The sequence below is a fragment of the Ammodytes marinus genome (assembly GCF_949987685.1).
Source record: "Ammodytes marinus genome assembly, chromosome: 13".
Classification (NCBI taxonomy): Eukaryota; Metazoa; Chordata; class Actinopteri; order Uranoscopiformes; family Ammodytidae; genus Ammodytes; species Ammodytes marinus.
This window is the reverse complement of record NC_137217.1, coordinates 19565506-19586258: the sequence shown is the minus strand read 5'-3', so window position 1 is coordinate 19586258 and position 20753 is coordinate 19565506. Positions and strand designations below refer to the sequence as shown.

At 41.5% G+C, this 20753-nt stretch overlaps 2 protein-coding genes across 2 annotated transcripts; one reads left to right on the top strand and one right to left on the bottom strand.

The window, feature by feature from the left end:
* Positions 1–344: 344 nt before the first annotated feature.
* LOC307259230 (26S proteasome non-ATPase regulatory subunit 4-like) lies at positions 345–5883 on the bottom strand. Its single transcript, XM_080038998.1, has 10 exons — positions 5826–5883; positions 4964–5104; positions 4774–4888; positions 4082–4168; positions 3674–3742; positions 2192–2407; positions 1946–2054; positions 1691–1828; positions 937–992; positions 345–817 (listed from the first exon to the last, which is right to left on the bottom strand). Exons 1-10 carry the CDS (start codon positions 5849–5851, stop codon positions 647–649), a joined length of 1128 nt encoding a protein of 375 aa, XP_079895124.1. The 5' UTR covers positions 5852–5883; the 3' UTR covers positions 345–646.
* A 700-nt stretch (positions 5884–6583) lies between these two features.
* LOC307259384 (C-reactive protein-like) lies at positions 6584–10667 on the top strand (the record flags this gene model as incomplete). Its single annotated transcript, XM_080039200.1, has 4 exons — positions 6584–6748; positions 7086–7143; positions 7270–7372; positions 10157–10667. The coding sequence occupies exons 1-4, from the start codon at positions 6728–6730 to the stop codon at positions 10665–10667; spliced, it is 693 nt and encodes a 230-aa protein (XP_079895326.1). The 5' UTR covers positions 6584–6727.
* Positions 10668–20753: the final 10086 nt, after the last annotated feature.

Here is a 20753-nt window from a genome sequence, read left to right as displayed (position 1 = left end):
AAGTTCTGCAAGAAAAGTATCTGCATAAAACGCATTTTCTGCTTTCTAAAGTTACATACAAAGTTAAATAATATGAAGTCAGGTCTAATAGGTCCGTCTATTCTTTGTATACATGATTGTCTCGACCGTTCCCTTTAATGCATTGTCCACATTTAGTCTAAATAAAAATATCCAATAATAAAAAAAAATATTTTTCCATATTCAGCACAAGTTTAAATTAGTTTAATATGCACTGAATATTACACTAGCTTTGACATACCAGTAAAAATATGTATGTGTATATATTTAAATGGAACATTAATATCATGAAAAAGTAGGTTTATAATAAATGTCAAGCATCAGATGAAGTACAGAATTTTGTTCTGTAAATTTATTGAGGAAATCTGCCCATGATACTGAGTAGTTATATTACAAAAGATTACAAAGTTAGCACATCTTCCTTACACGAAAAAATCTAATCAGAACAGGCTTTAACCAAAAGTTTAAGAAAAGGTCAACGTAGTTTTACACAATTACATAAATCAGAAGATAAACATAATGGTGAGCTTAGGAAAGTAATGATATTATTGAATAACACATGCAGTGCAATTCTCAGGTCTTTTTTTAAATTTAATTTTTCATATATTAGGTCCTTTTCTTTGGGCGTTTATTTCTTTTTCTCTTCATCCTTCTTGGTGTCAGGTTTAGAGCCTGTCTGGGAAGCCAGAGAGCCCATGGCATTACGGATGGCCTCATTGTTGGGGTCGACTCCGGGAAGGTTTTCCAAGACGCTCTGAAGGAACTCAGGATCCTGCATCACATCGTAGTCTTCTTCATCCTGGAAACAGAAGAAGAAGAAAAAAATATTGTAACATGTCTTTTTGGTAACTTATTCATTTGCCCTTTACAAACTGATGCAAAAGACAAATGAGAACTTATAAAAAGGCGTGTGCTTACCTTAGCCTTACTGGACGCCATGTCTGCTCCTGTGTCCATGTCCTCAGCACCAAACTCTGCAAGAAAAAGGGAAAAGATGTACTATTGATGGACAATTGTGGTCATTCTTTTCTAGAATGTACAAAAAAAAACAAGCTTGCACTCAAATGATGCACTCGGATCAGTAAAAAAAAAAACACTTCCGTTCATTAATCACACACACAAGATACTGTATGTGGGAAGGTTTTTCCAGGCTCCAACAGACTTAATACATTATATAAGAGGGGCAATAACTGACAAAACAATTACACCAATGTCATCATCACCAGGTAATTATTCTCCAAAGTAGCAGCTACATACACACGGTTCTACAATCAATCAGACCAACAATAATTCAATGCAGCTCCTATAAAACAATGCCATAAAAACTGGCTCTTCTGTTTCCTCAAACACGCCTTGAACCACCAGCCAGCCAAAGAAAATAATTAGATTCAATCAGAGGCAGAAACAGATTTTCATTTTTAGACTTTTAAAAAGGTAATAGCTACACAGTTAACCCTCTTTTACTGCTGAAAGCTGAGTGACCATTGTTTAAATTTCACTTAACGCACTCTCCGAGACTGTCAGGCTGCATCAACCCAGAACAGAATGTGCTGAGTGGGAATATATTGCTGTAAAATAATTATGCTATGCATTTTATATTGTGATGCAAACTAAATCTCGCTAATGTGGTGTATTCTTGGTTATCTGAATTCAGAAAAAGTTCATGTTTCACCTGCTCCTTCTCCCTGCATTGACATCTGCAGAGCATAGGCGATTTGTTCATCCTCTGTCATGCGGCTGAAGTCTGGAACTGCCGGTTTGGCAGAGTCTGTCTGGGGAACAGACATCTTCAAGAGGGCATCCTCAGACTCTGTTACAGGAGAAAGATTTGTCATGTTAACACTCAAGTTGGGAGCCATAAGCCGTCTACCGAAATGACACATTGGCATCTAAGATAGCAACCAATGTCGGTGGCCATTTTTCTCACCATCTGTAGCAGGGGAGGGAATTCCAGCATCAGTAGCTGATGCAACAGCGACTCTGCGAGCTTCATCTTCCTGTCGTTGTCTCTGCTCCTCCATAGAAACCCGCAGAGCCTACAGAGAAGAGAAATGAGGGGGAAAAATACATTCTAATCAAACGCCAAGCAGAGGCAAAAGGGTGTGATAAAAGCCAGCTACTGTATACATTCAACACAGGGAACACTGGTAGCGTCTTTCCCCTAATCTCTTACCAAGGCCAGCTCTGGGTCTGCGCTGGGATCCACTCCAAACTCAAAGTCACCGGCACCCAGGCCCAACGCTGCCCCTCCCTCTCCAGCCAGGATGGGCGAGGACAGCAGGGCATCAGCCAGACTGGGGCCTGGAGGCACCGTGACCAGGTGGGAGCCTGCACCCTCTTTGCCATTCAGTGTGTTGATGAAGGTTGTCAGCTTCTCTGTGTTCAACTCCTGCAGGGGTGAGGAAGAATGAAGGGTTAGCACATGGACCAGACTTAATGGGGAAAATACCAACATAATAGCGCATTGCAGTGTTTCCCCTAGAATTGTTTTTAGGCCCGGTGGTAAAAGCTGATAAAGAGTATGCGCGCGGCGTGCGTACCAAATTTGTTGTAGAAATTGACCAAAAATAACTGTATTATGGATGAGCCTCTTTTGACAGCCCGCTACAAATCAGGGCATAGGGTTATGCCTTCACATTCGGTACGTTTGTACATTTTGTGTTTCCCTCAGGATTTTTTGAGACTGCTGGGGGAGAATGGACCTTCTAGTGGGGTCTTGGGGCATGCCCCTGCGGAAGAAAACCTTTACCTTTTTAAAGTTAAATGCATCAAACTGGTGCACTTTGAGAAGCTAAATCTGATTTTATTTTTTTTGCTCTGTAAACAGCTGTCATATGTCCTGCCTAAAACAATTTTATGGAATAATTTGGAGACACAAGCCATATAAACTATTGAAGAAAAACACATAGATATGAAAATAAAATACAATAAACACGAAGACCTAATATAGACAGGTATATCCTGTCTAGTATTACTTTCTGGAATAATCTGGATCATGAAACATTTTCTTTAATTTATCAAATATTCATTTAAAATAAATGAATTAACCTAGGCTACACATCATGATTAGCCTATCAATCAAAATGTGTGCAAAATAAGCAACATTTTGTATTCCGACCCATTATATTTCATGTAGCCTAGTCAATTTAAAACATAAAAATAAAGTAGCATTGAAAATACCAAAAAATAAAGCTTGTAGGGCTACTATAGCCTGCTGTTTTCAAGATAACTTGCTGCGCTGTCTCAGCTGTTGATACATATTGGTTGCCATGGCGACGTAGCGACTTTAACTTTCTAAGTTTTGCTCATCACTTTTTCCTGTTCAACTCCCTGTTACTGAGTCCTAAATATCTCCAGTGTAGCCTATGCCATAGACCTATAAAGGAAGGTTCTTTCTCGTCAGTTTCCCTGTTTGACATGTGCGCTCCGAATGCACACGTGCATCGCGCGGCGTAGCGCAGACAAAAAAAAAAAAAAAAAAAGATTAATTTTTTTTTTTTTTTTTTTTTACATTTTTTTTTTTGGGCAGCTGTTGGCCTGGCGGGGGGTCCCGTTGGCCTGGCGGGCCCGCCAGGCCTGTATAATGGTAGGGGAAACACTGGCGCATTGGATATTCAAGCATTTGAGTGTGTAGGTCACTTGGATGGATAAATACCTCCTCTCCGAAGTTAATGATGTCCACGTTGACCTTTTCTTTCTTTAGGCGCTTGGCCATTTTGACCAGCTAAAGGAAAACAATAAATAAAACTCAAGATGAAAAACATATCCAGGAGAACTTAATCCTCCTTTGTGAGGGAGGCCCATGCTGTTTTTAACTGATTATGTTATAGTAACATTAGCAGTAAATAGAAAAACAGTATGAATAATTATTTGTAAATATTACTTTTGTGCATTCAGGAAGAAGTGGTTAAATAGCTCTCAGTATTACTATTTATACAAATTATTTACCATCTGATATTGTTTATCCGTAGTCATAAATAAAGTCACAAATCTGCTACTTACTGGGTATTACATAACCACATCATGAGAAAGATACATCGAATTATGTCAGAACTTAGCTTACCTCTTTTTCATTGTCCTCCACTGGGCTGCCAACAAATGCAATAATGCGCATCTTGTGGTTTTTGCCCTGTCTGTGCTTCAGGGCCAACTATAGAGAGAAACATAGCAAATTGAAAATAAATTAAAATAAAAAAGACTTTGTGAACTAGCAGAATGCATTCATGTTGTTAGTCCTGTGTTCATTTCATTTTCATTTTCCTTTATTTATCCTCGAAAGATCATTGAGGGGTGACCCTCTTTTACAATGACGTCGAATCAAATACAGATATACAATATACAATGAGAATACACAACAAGCTTACAAAGAGAGAACAACAATTAAAACATTCAGATCAATTGAATGAAGCAGAACAATAGCCTAATTAAAACAGTTACAAGTGGAGTGGGGCTGATTCAAAATAATAAGTTTAAATTGGTTAACAGTTATAAATGTATTTATTTTAATTTGATGTTGTAGGCTGTTCCAGGAGACAGGGGCACTGTGGCTAAAAGCAGTTCATACTCCATGGTTGGAGAGGGGAAGCACTCAAGACTCAAGTGCTTATTGATTAACGGTAGTAACTTCAACTCCTCTCCATATTCTCTACTGTGCCTAAAATGAACTGCACACATCAAAACTTTTTCCACAGCTACTCACTGGTTACTTGCAAGAGGATCAGCAAAGTCACTGTGAAACAAAAGTCACAAACTCACATGTGCCACCCTGATGCCGGTGCAGAAGCAGATGTTTCCAATTGGCTGCACAGCATGCAGCTTGGACAGTATCCTGCCTGAGTCCGGAGTCAGTGTGGTCAGCACCTCACAGTTACTGCACAGGGATACAACAATGTATTATTAACCTTTCTAAATGTCAGTACACTATTTCAAATGCACCAACTCTTACTTTGCCATGGTGATGAGGCCAACGTTGTTTTCAGGGTTGCTGCGGGTCTTGGAGTGACAAACTATATTAACTGCGTCCTGCTGTGCCTGCAGCCTGGTTGGCAGAAAGTCTCCATTGCGCATGTACTCACTGTTGTCCACACTAAAAAAATGAACAGCTGTGTTAACAATTTCTTGGTCTAGTAACAAGTTAGAGATTGGAAAAAGAGTGGCTGTTGGTAGCAGGCCAAAGTATGAAAATATAAATCTGTAATGAGAACACATATCTGAAGTGATGGGAAAAGCAATGTAAAAGAGCCCTGCAGTGCTGCTACCTTTGCAAACGATTAAAGTATGTTGTTTGACAACAAAGTTTTTCATCTTGAGTACCGTCTCTGTATTCATCTACAATTGAAAGACAACGTCAATTGTGATAACTGAGTTATAAGTGCGCTTAGTGAAATAAAGTAAACAGCAGATCCCTATGAGCTGCATGTTTTGTAGATGACAGTAGGTTTTGTTAGCAAGCTAATGCTAACGCGTTAGACTATGGCATTAATATTCAACTTGAAGCGCAAATATGAAGTTCTCATTTCAGTTCCTCAAACGTAAGGTAGCAAACATACTATGCTGACCGTTATCAGACATGTATTTTGTTAAATGGCCATAACCTGACCAAAAAGCCTTTGTTTAGTTTGGTGCTGGATGCTACGGAGTGACTCAGGAAACAGCTCGAGCATTATCAATTCAACAAATGACAAGCAAACCTGATGTATTAGACCTACGGCATCAAAAAGGCACACATTTAATCTATCAAATGATAACTTATATTGAATATAGTAAGCCTTTACAATTTAACTCTAAACATATCTCTCATTCCTTACCAGACCATAGTACTTTCAAGCCCCATCTTGATGTCTGCGCTTTACTACGTCATCGTCGTGATGGTTTATGGGTAATTGTTTTTTTGTTTAGTTTTTTTATTTATTTATTTATACAAAGAAAGTGAAGAAAACACGACATATTTCATACAATGATGAGGCAAATTGTAAGGATTATTAATTTAAAAAAATGTAATGCTTGGATGCAATTAACTCCAAATCCATGACAATATATTAGGCTATATCATCAACTATTATGCTTCTCTTTCTCTATGGGGTCAAGTCATATCGTGTGTTTGAACCAGTGATGTGCTCAAGGGGCTAAAATTATGAAGGCCACCTCTGTGTTGTGTTGTTGTTTTTGTCAGTTGCAATTAATAAACACCATGAGGTTGGACTATCATAGCATCAAGCTCCTCAATTTCTCATAGGCTACACTACAGCCTATAGACAAACGTACTGTTCTTCACAATGTTCTATATTTAATTTTCACCTGCCGTCACATTCTTTTCTCCCCACTCAAGTTTTTACATTTGTTAAAATCGTTCAAAATTTCCATAATGCACAAAATATACACACTTGCCTCGTTTGAGTGGGAGCCGTCTGGCTCGGACCTGCGCAATTATGACGCGGGTCTTGCTGACCCGCGCGTCATAATTGCGCGGGTCTGAGCCAGACGGCTCCTACCATAGACATTATCCTTTATAATGTCTATGGCTCCTACTCAAACGAGGCTAATATACTCAATCGAATTAGTGTGATTGCATGAGCTTGAATCATCGTGGACACACTGATTTGTTCATTCAAGTCAGGTGTTGGACTTGAATCCTATAGCCTCGCTTAGCAAACTTTACTTGACAGCCCACAGTTGAAACAACCAAAAACTGAGACGTCGAGACAAGAAAATGACACAGCAAAGCCACAAGGTAATAGGCCTACTCTGCACATCTCAAAGCTTAAAGGTGGAGTCTGCGATTGAGGAGAATGCTTGTTGTTAAAATCACTTTGTCAAAATCCGTGAATATCTCCTCACGATTGTAGCCTATCAGTAGGCTATGTGTGATGACAAATTCATTGTTAATACACAGCGTAGGGTAGGCGCTATGGCTGTGTATTAATTGCCCCCAATTAAAACGTGGGGCTTGCATCTGCAGAAGTTGCCAGACGGTTATGAAGGAAGAAAATGTTTAGCTGATGTAATTTAATGGCCAGAAAATTACTTCAAAAACATTTTTTATTGATCTTACATTATTGAAATCCTAGATGGAAAAACTCTTGCTTTTGATGGTGATGATTGTGTCATGTTGTGCCACACCCCAAGGTAAGTCATCATTTGTTCAATCAACTTGAATATCATTTTAATTTGAGTGATAGCTGATATTTATTTGAAAAATGTCTCCCCTCCTATACAAAAGACATTGTTGGTTTGATGTTTCCACCTTTGCAGATCTGTCAGGCAAGGTGTTCGTCTTCCCCAGAGAGAGCAAAATTGATCATGTTAAGCTCCTGACGTCTCAAACCAAATTCGACTACGTGACCGTCTGTCTCAGGTAACTGGTGTCACCAGAATACCGCTTTGTTCATGGTGATCAGTGGCATGCACTGAGGCTGTGTCTTGATTCAGAGACCACGCACTTGGTAGGTCGCGGTCTATGAAGGCTATAGCCTATGAAGGCCGATTTTAAGGCCGGTTTTAAGGCCAACGAGCCTTGTTAAATGAGTGTCTGAAATCGCGCACTTCTGTACTTACACTTACTTTTTTGAGTGCACTTTGCGCAAAAACGGAGAGTGTGCCAAAATGCAGTGCACTGTAAGTTCCTCGGTCGTGCACTCAAAACGGTCTAAAACTTGAGTGTGGAGCGATGGACACTTTCCACACTCAACGGCCGCCATCTTGCCTACGTAGCGGAGAGGACGGAACATTAAAATCAAAATAGAGGAGCTTGAAGCAACTGTGGAGACGGACGCGCTCTACAAAAGTTAAATTACACATTTGTTTAGTTTTTCCGTACAACTACACTGTTTTAGACTGTATCCGACCGTTAAAAAAAAAATACCACCGAAGAAGAACCTTCAAAATACAAAGTCATTTCCGGTAGGTGCGCGACGGCAGTTTGGACAGTGCACTGTAGAAATGAGAGCACTGCGTCTATAAGTAAGTGTACTGTAGGGATAATAAAGTGCACTCAATGTAAGTGCACTTACGTGAGTGCGCGATTTCAGACACAGCCCGCAGGTCTCGGTTTACGAGCATTTCCGGTTTACGTAACAAGCCGTTACCTTGCGTGACGTGATGACTCGCCGCTCCTGTGCTGCCTAGCAACCCTGATTGCTGCCAACGGAGACAGCCCTGTCAATGGAGGAAAAAAGAAAAAGAAGTTGCCTACCAGACGAAAAGAAAAAAAAGTACAAGAAAAAAAGAAAGGAAAATAAAAGTTAAGAAGATGGAGCAACACGTTGCTGTTTTGTTATTTTTTATTTTATTTTATGCCATCTCTGAAAAAAACGCAATGAATCTTGGGATATGTTGGGCCACGAAGGATACATCTGATGCAGCCTTCAAAACCGTGAAACGAAGGCTGCATTTCTCGGCCGCATATGAGGAGCCTTGCAAGGAGCCTTGCAAACGGGACAGCCTTTGCGCACCGCTATGACGCAATCAGCCTTCAAATGCAGCCTACGTAGGGTGCAACCCCTGAATCAAGACACAGCGGCTGTATCTTGATTCAGGGTTTGCGGTCTACGTAGGCTGCATTTGAAGACCGATTGCGTCATAGCGGCACGCAAAGGTTGTTCCATTTGCAAGGCTCCTCATATCATGGACCTAAATGCAGCCTTCGTTTCACGGTTTTGAAGGCTGCATCAGATGTATCCTTCGCAGCCCAACATATCCCATGATTCATTGTGTTTTTTTCAGAGATGGCATAAAATAAAATTAAAAATAACAAAACAGCAACGTGTTGCTCCATCTTCTTAACTTTTATCTTCCTTTCTTTTTTACTTGTACTTTTTTTTCTTTTCGTCTGGTAGACAACTTCTTTTTCTTTTTTCCTCCGTTGACAGGGCTGTCTCCGTTGGCAGCAATCAGGGTTGCTAGGCAGCACAGGAGCGGCGAGTCGTCACGCAAGGCAACGGCTTGTTACGCAAACCGGAAATGCTCGTAAACAGAGCGAAACGGAGACCTGCGGAGACCGTCTCGTTTAACAACGCTCGTTGGCCTTGGAACCGGCCTTCGAATCGGCCTTCACAGGCTATAGCCTTCATAGACCGCGAGACCGCGTCCTACCAAGGAGGCGGTCTCTGTAACGGGATACAGCCAGCCACAGACTCTCTCAGGGGCCCTAATGCTGTGTTCCAGACAACTAGGAAGTAGTCATTTTCTGACCTATAGGAAAATAAGACTGGAACGCTGTTTAAAAGTCAGAGTTCCTATCTGAGAACATGGAGAAAATCAATCTACCCCAACTTCATGGAGAATCAGTTTTCTGACGTTACATCAATGGTTTTTACGCATAGATGGATTATGAGATAATGGGCCGGGCCTGGGCCTAGACTCTTAAAGGGCCCCCCACTTCTCCTTATCCATTCACATACACTGACTTGTCTGCACAGATCCCACAATTAATGGCAACAGCATTATGGAAGTTAGAGTTTCCCACTGGATTTTGGGAGACTGTGGCGGGATACCCCGGACATGCAAAAACAATACAGTAGATTGGTCTGCAGACTCATGTTATATGATATGGAAGGGCCCAATTTCAGATAGAGTGGATAGCTACTTTTTATGAACCACATCACTATAGAATTTGCACGTAGAAAGCTTATATATGTGTGTGTGTGTGGGGGGGCCAGGGCCCTTATGAAGCCCTGTAGACAGAGCTACTACTGCTGTTGTTTTGCACTTGCTTTTGTATTTCTCTCCTACTAATTCAGGGGCTTATTCATTGTTACATTTGAATAGGTATCCTTATATTTAGGCTATTCCTTTAGGTTTTTGGGAAGACTTTTGTGATCTCGTTATTGACATGAGACGGAGCTCTTTGACTATGCAACATGAAAAGTTACTATCAGTATCTCTGGCTTAGGGCCCATCCTACTTCTCTGGAACACACAATTAGATCATGTCAGAGGGGCACATGAGCCACTCATATCTCCCTTGTATGACCTTTGGGCACGTGAGGAAGTCACATTACTCAACAGGTTAAATCATTTTTTTTTTAAAAGGGCACTTAGGCACTCTGATCAAAAAGAGCAGAGGCGGTTTCCCACTCCATAGACACCAATGGCGGTAATGTTTTAAAGAGTTGTTTCTCACAACTGGCATTTCTGTTCAGATTTCTTACAGACCTCACCAGGAACTATGCACTCTTCTCTTTGGCTGTCCCCTCACACCAGAACGGCTTTCTGATCTTTATGACAAACTCACAGGCTGTCATCAAGGTGAATGCTCTGAATGAGGGCGACGATTTCCTGTCACTGGCACTTGCGCCTAACACCTGGCACTCCATGTGTACCACCTGGCGCTCTGACAATGGGTTGGCTCAAGTGTGGCTAGACGGGAAGGCCTCTATCAAGAGATTCATCAAAGCTCAGCCCATCAGTGGATTTCCCGTCACCATCCTGGGTCAGGAGCAGGATTCATTGGGCGGGGGTTTCGCTGAAAAAGAATCTTTCGTTGGGTTCATTACCAAACTTCACATGTGGGACTATGTTCTCTCCAGTGCTGAGATCAACCGCTATATGAAGGACGGAGCATTTTCTCCAGGCAATGTGTTCAACTGGAGAGCTCTGTCATATGAAATGAATGGGCTGGCTTTGGTGGAGGAGGAGTCTGCAGTCATGTAACAGGGTGTGAAACGGTAAATTATTCACTGCAGGTTAATAAAATATTTCCAGAATCTGACAAGATGGCCATTGTCTTTTTACACACACACACACACACACTATTATTTGCAAACGCATAACAAGTAGTTTGATCTTAATAGTTACACATGCGCAAAAGGGACCAAAACCAAGATTTTGAAAATATGTTTAATCCTTTCAAATCAGACATGAAAAACAACCACATAACTGAAACATGGCAGGAGGGACAGGCAGCACATATTGCATGAAATATCTTGATGGTGTCCTTATCCTTTAAAGGGGACATATTATGAAAAACAAAACATTGCAGGTGTTTGGGCACCCTTTTAGGTTATTGGGGTCTCTACCAGCACACACAAGCTTCAAAAAAACAAATGTGTCAGTTTCTTCAGGGATGCTTTTTTAGAAAAAAGGGGGATTTGAAGGTTTCTTCCAAAAAACACAGACTGGTGACGAAACCGGTCGGTTTTCATTACTATAAATACTCCCACGGGAAAGCTTACCAGAAACTCGGTAGTTGATTGGCAAATCAAGACGCCCCGTTGGTAATCACACACAGCTGAGCCTCCACTCGCTCATGCAACAACAGAGGAGAAGCAAGCTGCAGTGTTAGCTCATCCTCAAGCTACCATCACACCCCAGCCTTGAAGCAGACCGGGGCTGAATGGATTTACTTAATTCTTTGTTTGGCTATGCCCAGCAAAGGTTGGCAATCTAGTGTGATCTGCTGTTATACTGGAGTGTGGAGGAGATTGTGCCTGGAAGACAGAGACACCATCTCTCCTCTGGAAATGTAAGTAGTCCTATTTAAAAACAAATCTGTCCGTTTATGAGTTCAATGTGTGTAATGTGCTTTAATTTATCCCTCCTATAATAACCAACGCCGACTGAAACGAGAGAATGTCTCTGGGTTAAGTAGTTAGCGTTAGCGCCCGTTAGCTTTTATGCTAACGGTTAGATCTGTGAGTCTGTCCGTGACAGCCCCTGTGTGAAAACAGACGGTGAAACTGTATGGTGTGTTGGAAACTGAAGAGTATTTGTTTGTTGTTGACAGTGTGTAGTTATGCAAGCAGTCGTGGTACATGCAGCAGTAGGCCTATTACATCTCCAGTGTCATATAATAGACAGGAATAGCCTACTGTAAGTTGCCTCTGCTGCTGTTTGTTTCCTGTCCATTATATTTCAAAAAGCACACAGTATCACTCAGAACTCGTTTCTTCTTGAGCAAGGGCTATACTGAACTTATTAGTGGCCCATCTTATTTAATAATGGAAGAAAAAATATATTTTCATTAGTTTGTAGCTTTGCCATAACTACAGATGTATCATGTATGTAGGCTACACATGATGTAACATTGAATGTGCCATGTTTTACAGCTATCTGGGTGACCTGACGGAGCGTTGACCCACAAGGACCGTCACACTATCTGTTCCATCAGAGGACTGTTCACTGGGTGGAACAGGTGGTCTTCTTCAGGGCCCACCAGCAACAACTGGACAGTTACATACAATATGGCTTTGCTTCTGTTTGAATTATGTACACTTTATATTTCCATTTCACTGGCTTTGAATAAACTGCTTTATTTTTAAGTATGGTTTTGGTCATTTTAAAATGTAATGATACTGTTTCAAAGAAAACATCTTCAGAGAGATAAAGGGTTGAATTAAAAAACGTATAAGTCAATGCATGTAGATCGGTCTGAAAACTAGTCCAACATCCTGACTATGAAAATGTGAGTTTCAAGTAATCCTTTACTACACGAAGCAAACAGTGACAGTAAGCAACACAATACATGTTTTAACAGTAAAACTTTATTATAAATGAGTGATCACAATACAAATGATACATTACCTACTAGATATTGAAAGGGTGTCAGATAATTTGCAGCTCTGACTGTAATTGTTTCTATATATTTTTTTTTACAAAAGATAATGTCTTTCCAGTGGATCTTGACATGATACATTCCTTTCCTGCCACGTTACTGTACATTTACAGCATGGCTTCACAACCAAAGATTTTTCACTCCACTGGGTTGTAGATCATTCCCCAGTTTAACCTGTAGAGACATACATACAACGTTGTATGTTACAAGTTTAGAGAGTTTATTCATAAATACTTAGCTCATATTCTGTTACTGACTGTGACATATTTAAACAGTATTTAGCTGAGGATAATGTCAGGGAAACCAGAAATCTTGATGCAATTTTCACAGTTTTCAGCTCAGACTCCTGCCTGACCAGGTTCAGTTGTAAAGCTTTTGGTTTAGAAGTGATAAGTGTGCTGATATTTGCTGTAGAAATGAAGGTAAACATGGTAACATCGATCTCCATGCTGCATTGGCCAAAAGTAAACAAAACTGACAGCTGGGCGTGTGCCATGCCCATATAGGTAGGTATAGAGTAAATGAGCAGGGCGGTGCATGCACGCCCATGTAGATAGGAGGGGGGTAAAAGTCAAAACCAAATTTTTTAGGGAGAGGCCAAAAAAGGCCTGAAAAGGCAATGAAGAAATGGGCATTGGTAGAAAACTAATGGGCTTTTTGTACAATAGACCATTAAAACCTTTTCTAGTAGACCTCGGAAATACACATTTAAACCCGAGTTTTTGCATAATATGTCCCCTTTAAGTCTTGGGTTCCAAAAAGTGTAAACAACTGAAAATCAAGTCCATTAACTGCAAACTACAAGCAGGTTCAATTGTAAATGTTTGTTGAACGATGTTTTTCAATTATTCCAAACTCTCAGGGATTCCTAAAGGCAAATAAAGTTTGTGTTCGTCTTCCTTCCGTATGACCCGAAGACGGGCAGGCATACACGATTCTGTAGTCGAGAAGAAAAAAAAAAGACATTGGTTATATTGAATTTTGGCAAGCAGAGAATCAAATTACATCCTACTGCAAAGAAAAGGTACTGGATCACACATTGGGGGCTGTACCTGATGTGTCAGTTCAGTCAAGCACATAATTAGTTTAGTTAGCAGTTTAGTTTCAGCCTATGCCATTTAATGTTTTCTTCCATCATGAATGCTAGTTTTTTCAGGTAAGTATTTAACTTTTTTGTCCCAGTTTCACAAATATATAATTCTGCACATTTTCTTCCACAGGTAGTGCATGCAGAATCAATTTTAAATTTGCCCCTTACAAAGTGTTAGCATACCAGGCTGAAAAGTGAGGGCTGCCTAGGTGTCTGTCAGAGGTAGCTCTCACTATTCAGCCTGGTATACCCTAACACTAAGTAGCTACTTCCAGCTAATAACACAGCTAAATGTATGGTTTTCTGTTGCCTTTTCTTGATCAGGAGAGTGAGGCAACAATGCTAAAAATGCAAATGTTTAACTAATTCTTATACACAGTTTATGCTCTGTAAATGGGCATTTTAATAGCTGCGCCGGGCCCACTATTTTACATAGCCTACCAGTTAACAGAGCCTAGGCTGTGTATTAACACGATTTGTATTCAGCGGACACACAGTGAGGACAGGTAGTGAGGAGATACTTACTTAGCAAGATGGGTGGTCTCTGGGGGAGGTTAGGGGGGAACAGAGCTGAGATTCATCATGGCAGGATGCCAGGGTACGGTCAAGAGCTTGGCTTCCGTTTGGCGGCGTCTACATCTCGGCCAGCTTGTCTGTCCGTGCAGGTTAAGCATAAAATAACTTGGACTTGTAGGTGAAGTGACAAGCAAAACAGGCCTAAAAAAATACAAGGTTCTAATCGTTACTGAATTTATATATTAGTGTTTAAAATATAAATGCGGTGGAATTTTATTTAATGGTGAGAAATAAAGACTGAACAAACTTCCTGTTTCCGTCTGAAAGGCGAGGGCTTGCCGCGCCGTTGGCTGTGTCTTGATTCAGGGGTTGCGGTCTTGGAACCGGCCTCGTAGGCTGCATTTGAAGACCGATTGCGTCATAGCGGCGCGCAAAGGCTGTCCCATTTGCAAGGTTCCTTGCAAGGCTCCTCATATGCGGTCGTGAAATGCAGCCTTCGTTTCACGGTTTTGAAGCAGTTCTGAAGGCTGCATCAGATGTATCCTTCGTGGCCCAACATATCCCAAGATTCATTGCGTTTTTTTCAGAGATTGCATAAAATAAAATAAAAAATAACAAAACAGCAACGTGTTGCTCCATCTTCTTAACTTTTATCTTCCTTTCTTTTTTTCTTGTACTTTTTTTTCTTTTCGTCTGGTAGACAACTTATTTTTCTTTTTTCCTCCGCTGACAGGGCTGTCTCCGTCAAGAGTACCTATTTGGAGACGCATGGAGAAAACCAGGGCCCCAGGACACTGCCTTCTCCGAGCAACCAGCATGGACAAGTGGCCAAACCATTAGTACTGCATGCTGTGAATGGGGCTGGGGGGTGGAGCTTATTTTCATGCTGTCCTGAGGTAGATTTCCCCGTCCACACAATACAAGCGGCGAACAAGATTGTGTCTCCGCAAAATTTTTCTGAATATCAAACATAGGCTCATACTTATCATTAGACCATATACTATTAAAACTGAAGTTTTTTCATTTCAAAACGCCACCTCAAGCGTCTTATTAGCCCAACGGCTTTTAACGGCTTTCAGTTTGTTTTCGAGGGAGGAGGAGGGAGGGGGCAGCCGTGGGCAGCTGAACAGAGTCGTAGTTTAGAACTTATTCACCACTGTTTTACTTTACAAAAACGGAGTGTAATTCAAAGATCACATATAGCGGTTCATCGGGGGGTTAGTAGTCTGGCATGACCACTTCCGCCAGCGTCTATTCGCTTGCGTCGAAAAGCTACGCAGCCCTGACGCAGCCCCCTCCTATTCCGGTTGCTGGCTTTCCCCTATTGTGATCCCCCTCAAATTCGGAAACAATTCGCTCAGTCAACCCGTGTGCTTATGTGCAGCGCTCTCTCTCTCTCACACACACACACACACACAGGGTGTGAGAAGTCACATTACTGTAGACAGAAATAAAGTGTGGCGATACTTCGGGATAATAATATTGGCGGCGGCGGTCCGGGATGCATCCTAGCTTAGCCTAGCTGTCCAACTTCATTGTACAACTACCCCCGGGCAGAAATACCCTCATAAACTCTGGAAAATGAAGCGTGGGGGTTTGAATTGAGCACCGGACCTTATAACCAGCTAGATTAAGATCCGCCGTTCCCTTTCTTTGGTGAATTAGGGACTATGCAGCGGTGTTCTAGCGACGGGGAAAGATTCCAACGGCTTCCACTATCACCTAGCAACTCTTACGGCTACTTGCTGCAGTTGGTGTAGCGCTCACGACGTCAAAACCCTGTTCTGCCTGTAAACAGACGGACTACGGCTCTGACTACAGCGATAGGAGGTGGTGACATAAGTTCTCGAATGCTAAAAATGATACTCGACCGCCGTAGCCGTCCTCTCAACCGCCGATGATAATGTTACCAGAGATAACACTACGTGGGTGGCTAGTTAACTCCGGTTAAGTTATCCCGTGAGCTCCTCGGGGGCTAAAGTGTATGGTGTCTTGACATGCTGGTTAGAAAGCAACACACTATGTATATTCCTTTTGTCTTTAATAGTTTTTGTGTGGCGTTTGCGGGTTTAGCCATTTCTCTGACAGTCTCTGGACGTGAAGACGTTCCATCAAAATAAGTCCCCCCCGGCACTATTTTGCAGGACACCGCTGCTGCTTCCCGGGGTTAGCCCCGCCCTAGATGATTGTGATTGGTTTAAACAAATACAAACAGGCTAGCCCAGTTTCCCCCGGTTTCCCCACCCGAATAGACGGCTCTAAACAGAGTGCTTCCAGACCCTACTACTTGCTGTAGTTTGGTCTGGCTTTGCGAGACTAGGGGGTTAGTGACTTATACGACCATGGTCGGTAAGCAATACAACTTTGCTCGCTAAGACCATAGATAGTATAATAAAGACCTTTAGCTTACAATGCTAGATGCTACGGATGCTACAGAACGAGAATGATTCTACATCCGCTACCAGTCCGCTACGTCATTGCTACGCTTGCCGCCCTCTTTCTTGATAGGTCCATAATGCCGCTACGTCATGCTCATGGACCTATCGCCATGAACCATGGACCGCATGAATTTCCGCATATCACTTCCTTGTGGCTTCCCTGCGCCAATGAGCAGTTTCATAGGAATGAATGAGCGCCGTGTTTCAGTCCGGTGTCCATTTCTTTATATGTCCATGGAGAAAACGGACCTCCACTACACCGGAAGCAAGATGGGGCCACGCCCCAAACTAATTCCATTGGTCAGAATTGTACGCCCCAAACTCAGTTCATTCGTTCATTGGTCAAAAGCGTTGTCCCTCCCCGAACGTCATTTCATTGGTCGAAAACCATGAACTCTCGATTTCATTGGTTTAGAAGACGATTTCAAAATTTGACAGCTATAAGTGCAGGTACGTTTGACAGCTTCATTCAATGATTGACAGCTATAAATGACATATCAGAATGGCTGGAAAAGACAAGCAGCTTTTGGAAGTCAGGATAATTAGTCAAAAGCGTTGTCCCTCCCCGAACGTCATTTCATTGGTCGAAAACCATGAACTCTCGATTTCATTGGTTTAGAAGACGATTTCAAAATTTGACAGCTATAAGTGCAGGTACGTTTGACAGCTTCATTCAATGATTGACAGCTATAAATGACATATCAGAATGGCTGGAAAAGACAAGCAGCTTTTGGAAGTCAGGATAATTAGTCAAAAGCGTTGTCCCTCCCCGAACGTCATTTCATTGGTCGAAAACCATGAACTCTCGATTTCATTGGTTTAGAAGACGATTTCAAAATTTGACAGCTATAAGTGCAGGTACGTTTGACAGCTTCATTCAATGATTGACAGCTATAAATGACATATCAGAATGGCTGGAAAAGACAAGCAGCTTTTGGAAGTCAGGATAATTATATATTTGTTACACAGATATGCCTAATTGTCAACTGTTAAAATAAAAGTAATGAGAATGGCTAGAAATACTAGAAATAGGCCTAATTGTTTGTTAGACAGATAGGACTATACTAGAAATAGGCCTAATTGTTTGTTAGACAGATAGGACTGTAATAGAAATAGGCCTAATTGTTTGTTAGACAGATAGGACTGTAATAGAAATAGGCCTAATTGTTTGTTAGACAGATAGGACTGTAATAGAAATAGGCCTAATTGTTTGTTAGACAGATAGGCAGAACTATGGTCACAAGCAACCTTAACATTAGTTACACAAACGTTAGCCTAATGTTTGAGCTATTGTTTCAGATAAAATAACTATGTATAGCATTAATGCAGCATTCACGAAAATGCTACTTTCTTTTTCAGAAACTATTTCTTCCACGCTTCAAAGGTATGTTTGCAGCCTAAAGTTTTTCCCTGAAATGAACTCTGACTTGATGTTGTTGTATTTATTTTTTTAACATGAGCAATCTTTTTTTGTTCAGACATCTTACACAGGTGCAGTCAGCCATGCAGAGCTACTGGCCATTACCACTGCCCTAACTGTCCACAGACACTCATACAGAGAGTGGACATAGAAAGGCATTTGGCTTTATGCCAACTTAATACACATGGTGCAGCGCCTGACCTCCTGCCTGCTCAGCCTGACCTCCAGCCTGCTCAGCCTGACCTCCAGCCTGCTCAGCCTGACCACATTGCACTTGATCATTCATACACATGAACATGATGACGCAATAACATGTTGCATGTTTGGTCTACAGATGCCATTGGACTCTGCTAGAGGACGACTCCAAAAGGCACATGCTCACGGCCCACCTTCCTCTCCAACACACACACACACACACACACACACACACACACACACACACACACACACACACACACACACACACACACACACACACTAAATAATAATGTGGGGGTCACTGAAAGACACAAAAAATGCCCACACATCACATAAAAATATAAACTCTTATAAAAAAATGTATTTTGATGTGTTTGCACTTTTTAAAATGAGTTGTGTGTTTTGATGTGTTTGCACTTTTTAAAATGAGTTATTTATTTTAATGTGGTGGCACTTTTTGTGTTTCATTTATAAGAGTTGATATTTGTATGTGATTGACCTACTCGTGATGATTGTGAATTAAACAGACGGATTTCAGAAGATGTACACAAAGCTTCGTTGCTTCATTCATCTTCTACCTCAACATGTACTTTTTACCACCGTCCTGGCCACTTGGGACCCTTAACAAACTGACGTATTTTACTGTGTACTAGCATCATAACCGGTGGAAACCGTGTATTATTATTCACCGCTAGGTGAACTCCGGCAGTAAAACAAAAAGAAGAAAACAAATAGGTTACAATTCTGACCAATGAAATCCACTTCCGGTGGAACTCCACTTTCCCCATGCGTCTCCAAATAGGTGCCTCTCGTCTCCGTTGGCAGCAATCAGGGTTGCTAGGCAGCACAGGAGCGGCGAGTCGTCACGCAAGGTAACGGCTTGTTACGTACACCGGAAATGCTCGTAAACGGAGACCTGCGGAGACTGTCTCGTTTAACAAGGCTCGTTGGCCTTAAAACCGGCCTTAAAATCGGCCTTCATAGGCTATAGCCTTCATAGACCGCGAGACTGCGTCCTACCAAGTGCGTGGTCTCTGAATCAAGACACAGCCTTAGTGTGATTGCATGAGCTTGAATCATCATGGACACACTGATTTGTTCATTCAAGTCAGGTGTTGGACTTGAATCCGTGCCTCGCTTAGCAAACTTTACTTGACAGCCCACAGTTGAAACAACCAAAAACTGAGACGCCAAGACAAGAAAATGACACAGCAAAGCCACAAGGTAATAGGCCTACTCTGCACATCTCAAAGCTTAAAGGTGGAGTCTGCGATTGAGGAGAATGCTTGTTGTTAAAATCACTTCGTCAAAATCCGTGAATATCTCCTCACGATTGTAGCCTATCAGTATGTGTGATGACAAATTCATTGTTAATACACAGCGTAGGGTAGGCCCTTTATGCTGTGTATTAATTGCCCCCAATTAAAACGTGGGGCTTGCATCTGCAGAAGTTGCCAGACGGTTATGAAGGAAGAAAATGTTTAGCTGATGTAATTTAATGACCAGAAAATTACTTCAAGAACAATTTTTATTGATCTTACATTATTGAAATCCTAGATGGAAAAACTCTTGCTTTTGATGGTGATGATTGTGTCATGTTGTGCCACACCCCAAGGTAAGTCATCATTTGTTCAATCAACTTGAATATCATTTTAATTTGAGTGATAGCTGATATTTATTTGAAAAATGTCTCCCCTCCTATACAAAATACATTGTTGGTTTGATTTTTCCACCTTTGCAGATCTGTCAGACAAGGTGTTCGTCTTCCCCAGAGAGAGCAAAATTGATCATGTTAAGCTCCTGACGTCTCAAACCAAATTCAACTCTGTGACCTTCTGTCTCAGGTAACTGGTGTCACCAGAATACCGCTTTGTTCATGGTGATCAGTGGCATGCACACAGACTCTCTCAGGGGCCCTAATTCTGTGTTCCAGACAACTAGGAAGTAGTCATTTTCTGACCTATAGGAAAATAAGACTGGAACGCTGTTTAAAAGTCAGAGTTCCTATCAGGGCCGCCGCTCCCTATACGCAGGGTACGCAGAGTGCGTAGGGCACCAAGTTCCTGGGGGGCCCCCAACATTTTTTTTAAAATAATTTTATTTTTATTTTTTTATGAAAAAGGATAAATATATGATCCGGGGGCTGCCCAACATTGAGGTTTTTAAAAAAAACTTCATGATGATCATTACATTACAAAACATATATAAATTAGTTATGAACAGGCCCATTGTTGTTTTGTCTTAATTGTGCAACCTATCCAGGAGTGGATTACTGCACAGGCATACCAGGCACAGGGGCTCAGGGGGGCCCTTAGCCAGAGATACTGATAGTAACTTTTCATGTTGCATAGTCAAAGAGCTCTGTCACTGATGTCAATAACAGGGTCCAAAAAGGAATAGACTAAATATAAGTATACTCATCAGAATGTAACAAGATAGAAATCATCATGGGCCCCTCAACTAGTAGGGGAGAAATACAAAGGCAAGTTAAAAACAACAGCATTACTAGCTCTGTGTAAGGGGC